The sequence below is a fragment of the Cydia splendana genome, chromosome 27, assembly GCF_910591565.1.
Source record: "Cydia splendana chromosome 27, ilCydSple1.2, whole genome shotgun sequence".
Classification (NCBI taxonomy): Eukaryota; Metazoa; Arthropoda; class Insecta; order Lepidoptera; family Tortricidae; genus Cydia; species Cydia splendana.
Window position 1 is genome coordinate 1,925,283 of NC_085986.1, and position 12,489 is coordinate 1,937,771.

The following is a 12,489-nucleotide window of genomic DNA, read 5'->3' on the forward strand; positions in this document are numbered from 1 at the left end:
ATCAAGTTATGCAGATACCGATTTCGTGAACGTATAAGTAGTAAAGTACCGCTATTGTTTAGCGATACCGATTATTTTTGAAGGTAAAACTATACCGGTTGAAATATAAAGATATTAAAATTACAGCAGGGACAATCATTTTTTATAGGTGTACCTAAACCATCATTGGCCGAGCGTTAGCAAAGGTCTCCGTTTCAGCTTGGGCAAAAATGCTTTTGTATGTTCTCCTTTGCAGATCACATTTCTCAACTGATTCTCGTGAAAATTTGTAAGCAGGTTCGATAGAACTATTCTGTTTCGCTTTATCCGCCAAAATGGAATTGCCACCCTGCTGAAACTTTATTTATTTAAATTCCTATTGAATGGATTTTGCACCTTATGAAAAACCGTATAGAGTAGTAAATTACATTTTACATCTGACTTAATGACATCTTGTTTTATTCGCTTTAATTGTACAAAACGCGTATCTCGACAAAGCAATAGTAGGTAGTAAAACAGTCAACAATCAAATGAATTAAATAGGTACGTCACGTGTGACATGAACAGACAAGGAAAGCAAGATTAAATGCATTGTTTCTCTTTCATCTTTAAATGGAATGCTTTTACCCTCAAAGGAGGCTAGTGGTCAATACTAAACTAAAAGTCCAATCTTAAAAAAACATGATGGGTCACTGACCTGTCCCAGTAAAGTGAGGTAGTGTGCGTGAAGTGCGCTTGTGTGTGAAATGGGGTAAATTGACAGAATCTGATATTTTACCCACCGCTACCGTCGCCTTAATAACTAGCTTAAATCTAAAATAGGCCCTTGCTTGAGGCATTATACCTAGGATGCTGGCGGCATTTCCTCGCTGTATCGCAATGTACAATGATACGTTGTGCGAGATAGCCGCCAGCCCTTCGGTCACCAGTTAAATCAACCAGACGCTTCGTGATTTCTGCAAACAACTTATGCGCGCTCGGACCCCATGGACCTAGAGTTTCAACTCCAAATGGTATAAAATTGTACAAAATTCAAATATTTAAAAATTAATTTTTAACAAACAGAAACCAGGCCAAAGGTATGGCGCCATCGCTCGAAAAGATGAAACCATGCCTTCCGCCTAGTCTCGAATAGATGGCGATACCTTTTTGATATTTAACACAATTCTGCCCTCCTAAGCCAAATAGCGGTATCTCAAAAACAAATGAGGTTGAAAATGGAATTTTAGGTATTAAGTTTGCATTAATTTTTTATTTGTGATACCGCTAATATGTCATCGCTGTGAAAGAATAAAGATCATAGTCAAATGGCGTTCCAAAAGTTTTAAAAATCTGTCGAAAGATGGCAGTAAATTCACTGTGACTACATAATTTACTTTGGCAGTAACTCTCTATACAATCTATTCTCATTGGTGTTAAGCTTAGAATAAATTTAAAAGTGGAAAAATGACTGCCTTGTGTGAGACTTGAACTCACGGCCTCTGGATCGATACTCCAGTGCTCTGCCAACTGAGACACCAAGACCTCATCCATAGCCAGCTAATCTTTTCACCATACGGGTTAAGGGGACCCTAGCGACATCTACCGTAAAGGGGCCCACTGATTAACAGTCCGCCGGACGGAATCGGCCTGTCAGTTAGAACAAAAAGTCGACAGTTCCGAACAACTGACAGGCAGATACCATCCGGCGGACTGTTAATCGAGTCTGGTGGGAATTCAATATTTGTTGTGCAAGTTGGACTTTCACTACTGTCTCAAACAAAATAAATTACCGTTATGAAACGATGGCGGTAGAAAATCTATAAAAAAAGTTTACTTTTAACCTTTTCGACGCCGTGTCAAACACAAAAGCTGTCACTCGGACGCCACGTCACCCAAGTGTCATAACTGAAATTGAACTTTATGCATATGCACGTAGGTCTATGTTGGTCTGTGGTCTGTGACCGATTAATCGGTCTTTGGCGTTGAACCTGCGGTGCGGATATATCGGTCATTGGCGTCCAAAAGGTTAATTTTACTCACTGAATTCAGGGAAAGCGTGGAGGAAGAACATGACGACCACAAATCCGATGGCGACACAGGATTTTATCAGCAGCTTTTTGTCCCGGATCTTGTACTGGAAATGTAGATAAAATTAGTCTTACTTTCTAATAATAATAGGCCTTTTTCATCTGTGTCAGATGTTTTAAGCAGCATCCCGGTAACGACACTTGCGTTCGTGGCTGTATAGCCCTATGCGGGAGAGGATCCCTCGTCCACACACGCGGCAGGTGTGTGCTCCACAGGTGGGCGGGGGTTCGAGGCCTGCTCGTGGCGCCTCAAATGTTTTTCTTTTAAAGAGGTAAACCAGGCATCGTCGTGCTTGGATTGGCCAACGTGAACAACACATCGCCACATGGGTCGATCTTCGGCCAGTTTCTACCATTGGTTGCATGGGATATTAAAGGCAACCATATCACGCTTGACACAATCTTTGTAGCGCAGGATTGGTCGCCCGACTGGTCTTACAAATAATTCATTTAGAAACTTTCCGATGGTACACGTACCTAGTTTAAGCCGACTTAGGATGAAATAATGCAGGATAATGCAGGACCCCTTAAAACAGACCTATTGAGTAGTAGGTGTCTAGATACCTTTTCCTTGAGCTCGGAGAGGGTCCTCTGAAAAGTGTCTTTGGGGCAGGCGCGCTTGTTACTCTCTTTTAGCGCGATGGCTAACTGCGAGGTGATCTTTAGGACCTTACGTTCTAACCGCTCCTGAAATTTTAAAGGCATTAAGTACTGCCTACTGGGCATCCATCGTATAAGAGAAGGAACCTCGACTCGAAAAGAAGCAGAAGTACTGACCAATACGACTAAGTGGTCACATAGACCACTGAGTGGTCAGATAGACATAAATGAATATGAATATGAATAAACCTCCCTTAAGTAAGGAAACCACCTTGTAAATATTTTCTGTTGGAGAACCGAAGCAGATTATTTTAGACATCTTAAGCTCCTAGAAATCAATTTGTCGGAAACGGAACATTCGTTATATTTGTTAGCTTTTTACTTTATTTCTCTAATAAGATAACCCTAATTTCTAGAAGACGGTTGGGCAGATACTATGGTTCACATTTATAGACGGGTCTATCGCGAATTTATTTTATTAGGTGCCTTTATTTACCGACGTTTCGACACAGGTTTCACTGGTCGTGGTCGCGGCTAACTCAGGGCTCAGTTAGCCACGACTTAACCTAAACCTGTGTTAAAAAACGTCGGTAAATAAAAGTAATAAAATAAGTTCGCAATAGACTCGTCTATAAATGTGAGTTAATATGTGTTCAAAACGCGAAAGTTTTAAATATTATGGTTGTTTTAAAGGTTTCACTTCACAGTTAGTCCTATTGCCATCTCGTCAGGATAACATGATCTTAGAGAAGTCAAAATAACCTTTCATACATTTTATTTTGTAAGGGGATAACAGGTCTAATAGAAGATATTTGACTATACCAGCGATTCGAAAACGGCTGACAAGAGATAAAAATGTGATACATACCTTGACGACTAACTCATCCTTGCTCATGTGGGGAAGCGAGTCTGCTGCTCGTCGCCAAACGTTCAGTTGTCTCCTCAGATCTGAAACACCATGCAGTACGTGCAGTTAGACATCATATGGTCCATATGAGTCCAATATAAACATTACGCTTTATAGGCCTACAGAATTATGTGTACAGTACCCTAACTCATACTAGAAAAGTTTTCGACCCGAAAAGGGTAAAGGGCCCACATTTTGCTTAGTGAGAGAGGGAGATTTGGACAGGTGGAATACCAACCCAAGTAAGGATCGTGTTAACTACCAGTGGCCTTCTTACATCCCAGTGGCGTAACTAGGGAGGGGGGAAAGGCAGAGGTGGCCAAAAGGCTACCCCTCCGGCTTGCGAAAGGCAGCAGGGAAATTTATGCCAGTCGCATTTACCACCACTGTGAAAAGCTTATGGTAATCTGGCTCACAGCGCAAAAGAGAAAGTCAATCTTTTTGGTACTCTTTTTGCCTCGAATTCGACCATGAAAGACGACGGTAGCACCCTACCGCCCACCATCTCGCGGTGCGAATAAGTACTCTATACAAGAAATTTATATCACGCAGAGGGATATTCGGCGGGAGTTGCTATGCTTGAACGTTCATAAGTCGTGCGGGCCAAATGGCAAACCAGCAGTTGTATTCAAGCAGTGTGCTCCTGAGTTGTGTTCCGTGTTAGTGATTAGATCCCAGTTTGAATACACAATAGTGAATTTGATTGGGATAATAATTAATTATAATTTATTAAGTATGAGATTCTTTTATGGAGCGTATGGGAATAATGATATTTTCTCTGAAACTAAAAGGTAATCCCTAATATCCTCGCAGGTGCTTACAATACCAATAATTTGTGATTTTATGGCTACATCCCATTATACAATGTTCATATTACTCCTCCATTCCGGTATCGGACATTTATATACTGACCTTGTATCTCCCGCGGCTCGCTCGGGCGCAGCTTGCTCACGTCTCGATACATGAACCGTAGTTGTATGTATGTCTGTACACACACCAGTATGATGCCTAGTGTCATGTGCAGCGTGAAGTTACGTACGAGTCTACAAGTGCGACAGAGAGGCAACACGTCGAACGTGGTTCGCGGTAGGCCCCCGGGTGTTTATCTACTGACCTTGTATGTCCCGCGGCTCGCTCGGCCGCAGCTTGCTCACGTCTCGATACATGAACCGCAGTTGTAAGTATGTCTGTACACACACCAGTATGATGCCTAGTGTCATGTGCAGCGTGAAGTTCGCGAAGTTGATGCCCTGAAAGCAAATTATGTCGATAAAGGAAGTTACTCCCAACGGTAATTTGATACAATGTGTCACGGTCGAATTTAACCTGTCGTGACATACTAACATTAAAATATAAATTACGGTTTAGACTCACTTTGAGAGCGTTGGCGATTGGCATTTGGATTGTCTACGCGCCCTGTTCCGCCGATGTTGATGTAAAGCATCATAGCTGACAACACGGTTGAGGTCAGGTTGAGGTTCCCCACACTCACCTAATGTCAGCATCGGAATCATTACATTTTTTCATTTAATCCACTAGCATCAAACAAGCAATTCGCTTCACTGTTACGACATTACTCCTCACGCTTTGCCATCACTTCTCATCAGTTGTTGTTGTTGTTGTCTGTCCTAGGGCACCCCGGATGTGCATAGATATCGGTTACACGCTAATTCTGGCGTCAGTTCAGTCCATCAGTCCATTCGAGTTTTGACTGATGCCAGAATGATGGAAAATGGACACGGTTAGACGATCAGTCCAGACTGACAACAGACTGATAAAATTACGACACAGTCGCCGTTTGGACACAGAACGTAACACAGTCATTTAGTCTTGTCTAATATGGTGACTGACGCGAGAATGACACAAACAGGTTACACGATCAGTCTCCTATCAGTTTTCTGTCATTCAAGATGGACTGACGAATATTATCTAAAAATTTAAATTTTCATCAGTCCAGACCATCAGTCCATCAGTCCGCGTGTTACGCGATAATTCTCCCGTCAGTCTGACCAGACTGTAGGACTGAACTGACGCCAGAATTAGCGTGTAACCGATGTCATAGGGCCTCCACAAGATCCTTCCACGCCTTCCTGTCTTGAGCAACCGTCTTGGTCTCGGTCCAGCTCAGTCCTACGGCTCGCAGCTCGTTCTCTACACTGCGCCTCCAGGTGTGTACTTCTCATCAGTGCCTCAATCTTATCAGTACTCAATATCATGTAAAACTCACCGATTGTATGACGATCTGGTTGGAAGCTATGATCACGTTGGGCGGGTCTCCAACTGGCGTGGCTGTTCCGCCGATGTTACTGTATAGCACCATAGCTGTCAGCACAGGGATCGGATGCATCTCCATAACCTCGCACAACCTGGAAAATGCGATATTTGGTACATCAAATTTAAAAAATTTAAGTTTCTTCCAAAGAAGTCTGCAGTTAATATTGTTAATATCAGCACATTCATTAAAAGCTGATACCAAGAATCAGAAACTAGTGTATTAATGAATTCGCATAGAAGCACGAATTCAGCCACGATAACGATATAGTTAAACCTTAAGCCAAAAGATTTAAGTAGTTCCGTAGTAAAAAAAAATAAAAAATATACAAACCAGGGATCGGAAACCGGTTTTTTACAAAAACTTCGAAATAACCATTATTTTTGGAATTATTTATTACTCGAAATGCTCGAGCTCGAAACTTACTTGTGTTTTTGGGTAACGACTGAAGTATTAGATTGCCCAATTAGAAATGAAATAATTAGCAAAGAACGAAAAAATACAGTTTTCGTTCCCATACAAAAAGTACCCGTATCCGATCCCCGATACAAACTCAGTCCCAGAACCACAAATTCTCGGTTCTTGCCATAAACATTCAGTCCCAGGAGCATTCTCTACGAGTTGCCTAAGTTCCTGCGGAAAAAATACTGGAATAACGCGAGGTGGATGACTAACTTGATGGTGACGGGCGTTATGAGCAGCACGGCCATGGTGGCTCAGGGCATGTTGATTGGAGGCCACATCTTGCCCTTCGTTCCCTGGATTTATCTCAATCACTTGATGGTGACAGGCGTTATGAGCATCACGGTGGTGCCGTTGTCCAGGAAAGTGGATACCACGGCTGTGATAGCGCAGAGCTCATTGATTAGAGGCCACATCTTGCCCTTCGTTCCCTGGATTTATCTTACTCACTTGATGGTGACGGGTGTTATGAGCATCACGGTGGTGACGTTGTCCAGGAAAGTGGAGAGCACGGCCGTGATAGCGCAGAGCTCGTTGATTAGAGGCCACATCCTGCCCTTCGTCACCTACAGATATAATCTCACTCACTTGATGGTGACGGGCGTTATGAGCAGCACGGTGGTGACGTTGTCCAGGAATGTGGAGAGCACGGCCGTGATGGCGCAGAGCACGTTGATTAGAGGCCACATCTTGCCCTTCGTTACCTGGAGGAAAATCATCATTGTTGGCTCAAAACTGATCGAAAACAAGGATGTATTTTCAATACACTATAAAATGTAACCATTGAGATGCGTTGTTTAGGTAGTATCTCGTATTTTATCATAATTTTTTAAGGAGTCGAAGGCTCGATCTTGCCTATAAGAAATTAGGCCTTAAATTACTTTTTTGAGAAACTCACTAATAAATCACAGTAGTTGAACGAGTGTAAAAAGAGGGAGAAGCCCTTACCCAGCAGTTGGATAGGTAGAGAATAAAATAGAAGAAATTTATTCAGAAAACGCTTAAATTTAGGTATAGTATGTTAAGATAACAGAACGAATTTATTGTTAAGCGTCACTGAAAAGGTCTCCTCTCAGCTAAACGACAAGAATTCAGGGAACGGAACCGGTTTTTTGCAAAAACTTCGAAATAACAATATATTTCGAATTCTTTCATACTCCATATACCTATAGGACTCAGTTGTGTTTTTAGGTAAAGACTTCGTAATATTTAGATTGCCCAATTAGAAATGTAATAATTAACAAAGAACGAAAAAATACCAGTTTCGTTCCCATACAAAAAATACCGGTATCCGATCCCTGGTCAGGATACCACCCAAGGATCTCGACGCTCGTCTTTCGTGGAAACCCTTCCGAGAGAGCGTAACTACACAGAAATAATTATTTGATCAATCGACGTATGAAAATCAGGGCTCGGCACCGGTTTTTTTCTAAAACCTGAAATAGACAAATACTTTTAATTATTTTATGCTCTTTACTACTGAATCATGTATTTAGTTAACACTTCGATTTATTAGATTGTCCCAGTAAAAATTTAATTAATAGCCAAAAAACGAAAAAGAACTTAATAATACCGGTATTTTTGAAGTGATAAATCGTGTCTTATAAATCGATGAACACCGGTAGCATGCACGAAAAAGTGTCACGTTGTGGACAGTACTCCATGGTAACGTTGTGGACAGATCTCCATGGTAACGTTACGTAATGTAATGGTAATGTTTTCTTATGACGTTATCACGCAAAATTATCGTCCGTAAACCGACTTTACAGACAACCATATTTTTTGTAAGAAGACAAAACCGGTTCCGAGCCTTGATGTAAATACCTGGAAAGTGAAGACGGCCAGAAAGTCGAACATGCCCGTCTCCGCCATAATGGCGACCAGAAGCATCATACTCAGCAGCAGCAGCAGGGTTTCCACATCCAGCCATGACACCAGCTGTAACATAATGGGGTATTTGAGTGTATTTAAAATAAATTATTTTACACCATGCATGAAATAAAGCACCAGAAGATTAATAGAGAAACGTAGGCAACAGTTAAAGATACAATTTTTTTTAAACCCGTATAAAACTATAAAGAGTAGGTAATTTGATTGTGACGTCACATGCTACTGTTTCATATAAATTCCATAGTAGCAAAACCGTTTTGACAGTTCGAAAAAAGGAACTGATTTGACTAGTAGTCTAATACCCTATAATGGGTCACTTTATGAAAATTCTACAAATACTAAAACTACACATCAGTGTTTTGTTATATATATATATATATATATATATATATATATATACTACGTCGGTGGCAAGCAAGCACACGGCCCGCCTGATGGTAAGCGGTCACCGTAGCCTATGGACGCCTGCAACTCCAAAGTGTTACATGCGCGTACCTAACAGCCCGCGCCCTCGTTGAGCTCTGGCGACCTTACTCACCGGCAGGAAGCAACACTATGAGCTAGGGTCTAGTGTTATTTGGCTGCGGTTTTCTGTAAGGTGGAGGTATAGTCGAAAGTTTTAATTTATGACCCATTTTGTACCTTGTCACAGTGACAAGGTACGAAATCGGTCGTAAATTAATACTTTCGACCGTACTTCCCCAGTCGGGCTCTGCTCTAGATCTGGAATGAAATCTGCTGTGCTGTACCCTACCAAACAGAGCGAGATGACATTCACAGTGCCCATACCTATCTTTTGGACGTAGTTTAAGGACATACCCGGGTCAGCGTCTCATAGACTATATTCGTAGTGAAGGCGGATGATCCGCCTTTCTTTTTTTTAGGCTGCAAATTACCCAAGCCGGTGGAAACCGATTTCTGTAGACGCTCTGCCACTGATATCATACCTCTTATATTTACCCCACAAGTCCCACAACATAATGCCATAGGACATAACAAAATGAACCTACAGTAAATAAGCTAACAGTTTATTAACGTGCTTCAGTTTTCTGATCCAACATAATGACCAGGTTATAAAAATAATGGAATATGTAGTTGTAAAAAATCTCTACCAACTAAGCTACCAAGACTTAAAATGCATAGGGTGCAAAAAAAGGTGATCATCCTCACACCCTAAAACCAAAACGGTCGCATACTGTGCGATTTAAGAGGAATTTCCTCCTGCGGACGCTCCGGCTGTGGAATGAGCTCCCTTCCGTGGTCCCCAGGGTCTACAGTATGGGGTTCTTCAAAAAAGGAGTGTACAGGTTTTTAAAAGGTCGGCAACGCGCATGTAACACCTCTGGAGTTGCAGGCGTCCATAGGCTACGATGACTGCTTACCGTCAGACGGGCCGTATGCTTGTTTGCCACCGATGTGGTATTAAAAGAAGTTACCTGCTCTACTGAAGGACGTTCTCCAGCCAATGACAGCACCGCCAGTGATAATGTCGACACCAGTATCGCTGCTAGTGTGCGGTTTATTATCTGAGAAAATAACAATAAATTTAATATTTACTGCTTTGAAATCTCAAAAAGTTTCGTAGATTGACCGGCCTGTTTCTATCTTTATTGCTATAAAAAACAAAACGTATATTATGCATTTGTATGTATACTTAACAATAGTTTTCTCACCTCAAATATAATCAACGCGTACAGCATAACCAGAAGCAGACAGGCGTAAGTGACGCCGACGGCGACATCTATCGGGCCGTCCTGGTAACTTAACGATATGGGAGTCGCCACCGCCGAGTCGGACAACATTCTGAAACAGAAATTAGTATTAATGGCGTCGATGAAGGGCTCTTATGTTATCCTTCGATTAGAAGATGAATTATACTAATAAGTAATAAGTTACTCTCAAAAATTCAATTCAATTAATTTGTGTTGTTCTATCATAGAATTTCCATGCCCACCTCCTGTCTCCATCATCAGATCAGCTCCATGTCATCATAATATTGCATTATCATCCGATTTACATATGTATGCAAAATTTCAGCTCAAACGAAAATCGGGAAGTGGGTCAAACAGCTTCCAAGATTTGACCCACGCTAACTAACAGGGCAAGTTAAATAAAGGCTTGTAAAAAGATATCTCTTCCACTCTTCTCAAAGTATGCTGGCTCAAACTGTTGATGTGAAAACTAATTCTTGACGTCGCCAAAAAATTGGAAATGGTCTCACAACTCCAACTCACAATACATCAATCAAAGTTCAATGTAAAGTCGAAGACGGACTTCAGAGCCAGAAATTCTTACCTGACATTGAAGTTGTCTCAGTACTGGCCTTATGGGCAATAAGAATGGGGCATGAATGGGGCCAGTACAGCGGTGTGACACCGCTACAACGGGATTGGGTGATGAGTTCGCATCTCGCGCGCGATTGGTCGCAACTAGTTGCGTTAGACTGCACGATTGGCTCGAAGTCGTGAGTGACACCGCTGAACTAGTACCATTTTTAGTGCCCGTAAGGCTTGAGATATACCTATGTCAATATTACCTGATGACATAAACGGCCGTTGAATTCAAATTTGACTGGTGTTCGAACTTAGCCGACCGCGGCGTGGCCTCGCTGAATTCCAACTCGTTGGGGTCCAGGAATAGGAATGAGTGAGGTTGAGTGAAATTCTGTTGAGAAACGAAAAGTTATTCAGTTAATATAAGTTTCTTTGCCAATTATACAATACAATACTCTTTATTGCACACCTCACATACTCGTAGTTTACAATAAATGTACAGTAGCATAAACAAAGACAACAGAGGTAACAACAGGCGGTCTTATCGGTTAAGAGCGATCTCTTCCCGACAACCTTTAGTTTTTAAATTATTTATATCAGCGGTTCTCAATCTTTTTTTTGACGGAACCCTTTTGGAAAGCGAAATACTTGATGGAACCCCACAATAAAACAATAGTTTTTAGAAGTGCGTTTTTTGCATAGTAAAATTTTTCGAGGCGACTAAAGCATAGTGTTCTAAATTCTTGCGGAACCCCTGCAGGGGTGTTGCGGAACCCTAGGGTTCTGCGGAACACACTTAGAGAATGGCTGATTTATATATTAGGTACACACTACAGTTATAAATTTGTCAAAATATACCTATTAATCGAAAAGGCGAAAAATACCTACGAATAATATTATTTCCGCGTACCTACTTTCATTCTGTTAGTACAGTTTTGACAACTGAAATAGATGGCGCTGGCTCGGCTCCACGTTTTTGGTCATTAAACTGACAAACTAGTTTTGATAGCTAGAGTTACCACATAATTTACCGAACCGTACAGCGCCATCTACATCAAATTTTTGTAATTTGTCTTAAACTTTACACATCTTATACAATCAATGATTTTTTTTTATTTAATGGAGTTACATGTCTTTGATGGTACTAACAGCAACATTCTTCACTGTCCATCTGTGGACTTTAATTATGCCTATTGTAATAAGTTTAATTTTAATTTTTAACAAGCAGAAACGTCTGCGAACGATGCTATTAAGCTTAGAATAAATTTAAAAGTGGAAAAAATACTGTCTTCGGTGAGACTTGAACTCACGGCCTCTGGATCGATACTCCAGCGCTCTGCCATCTGAGCCACCAAGACCTCATCCATAGCCAGCAAATCTTTCCACCATATTACAGGTCAATTACACATTACAGGTAATTTATTCTAAGCTTAATACGTTCGCAGACGTTTCTGCTTGTTAAAAATTAAAATTAATTTTAGTATGGGTAGCACATCGTAACTGGTGAATTTCCAATATGACTTGGAACTCCGGTAGCCGTTTAAGAAATGCAACACTCTTGCGGTAGATGTCGCGACCCTCCCCTTGACCTATAATATGGTGGAAAGATTTGCTGGCTATGGATGAGGTCTTGGTGGCTCAGATGGCAGAGCGCTGGAGTATCGATCCAGAGGCCGTGAGTTCAAGTCTCACCCAAGACAGTAATTTTTCCACTTTTAAATTGATTCTAAGTTTATTGTAATAATGTTTACGAACTGTCAGTTAACAGTGTTGCTGTTTGTACTGAACTAACCTCTCTCTCCACTATATCCATTTCTTTGATATCGCCTGTATCTTCCCTTACGGCCCATCTCTCCACCCACACATCGACTTTCGACCTTGAGTCCTTCACCGTATGGTTCAGTTTCTGTTCCTCCTGTTGAGTCAGGAACGGGCCTGACACGTCCACCAATAGTGTTAGGTGACTCTTTGGAACCTCGAGGATGTAATCTGGAAGTTATAATTATAAATTTAGATAAATCAGTAGAAAAAGCACAG

At 41.3% G+C, this 12,489-nt stretch overlaps 1 protein-coding gene and 1 long non-coding RNA gene across 3 annotated transcripts in view; one reads left to right on the top strand and one right to left on the bottom strand.

Annotated features, from left to right (window-relative positions):
- Positions 1-12,489, bottom strand: part of LOC134803708 (P protein-like) — an 80,273-nt gene that overhangs the window by 8,911 nt on the left and 58,873 nt on the right. For both annotated transcript variants that reach the window (XM_063776510.1, XM_063776512.1), the window contains exons 6-16: positions 12,245-12,441; positions 10,716-10,843; positions 9,853-9,982; positions 9,616-9,705; positions 8,114-8,227; positions 6,878-6,993; positions 5,783-5,921; positions 4,670-4,805; positions 3,517-3,596; positions 2,613-2,735; positions 2,002-2,095 (exon numbers count right to left, since the gene is read on the bottom strand). In XM_063776510.1, coding sequence (XP_063632580.1) covers positions 2,002-2,095; positions 2,613-2,735; positions 3,517-3,596; positions 4,670-4,805; positions 5,783-5,921; positions 6,878-6,993; positions 8,114-8,227; positions 9,616-9,705; positions 9,853-9,982; positions 10,716-10,843; positions 12,245-12,441 — 1,347 coding nt within the window. The remainder of the gene's footprint in view (positions 1-2,001; positions 2,096-2,612; positions 2,736-3,516; positions 3,597-4,669; positions 4,806-5,782; positions 5,922-6,877; positions 6,994-8,113; positions 8,228-9,615; positions 9,706-9,852; positions 9,983-10,715; positions 10,844-12,244; positions 12,442-12,489) is intronic.
- On the top strand, positions 8,695-9,005 carry LOC134803856 (uncharacterized). Its single transcript, XR_010146042.1, has 2 exons — positions 8,695-8,795; positions 8,885-9,005. It is a non-coding gene; the product is annotated as an uncharacterized LOC134803856 (long non-coding RNA).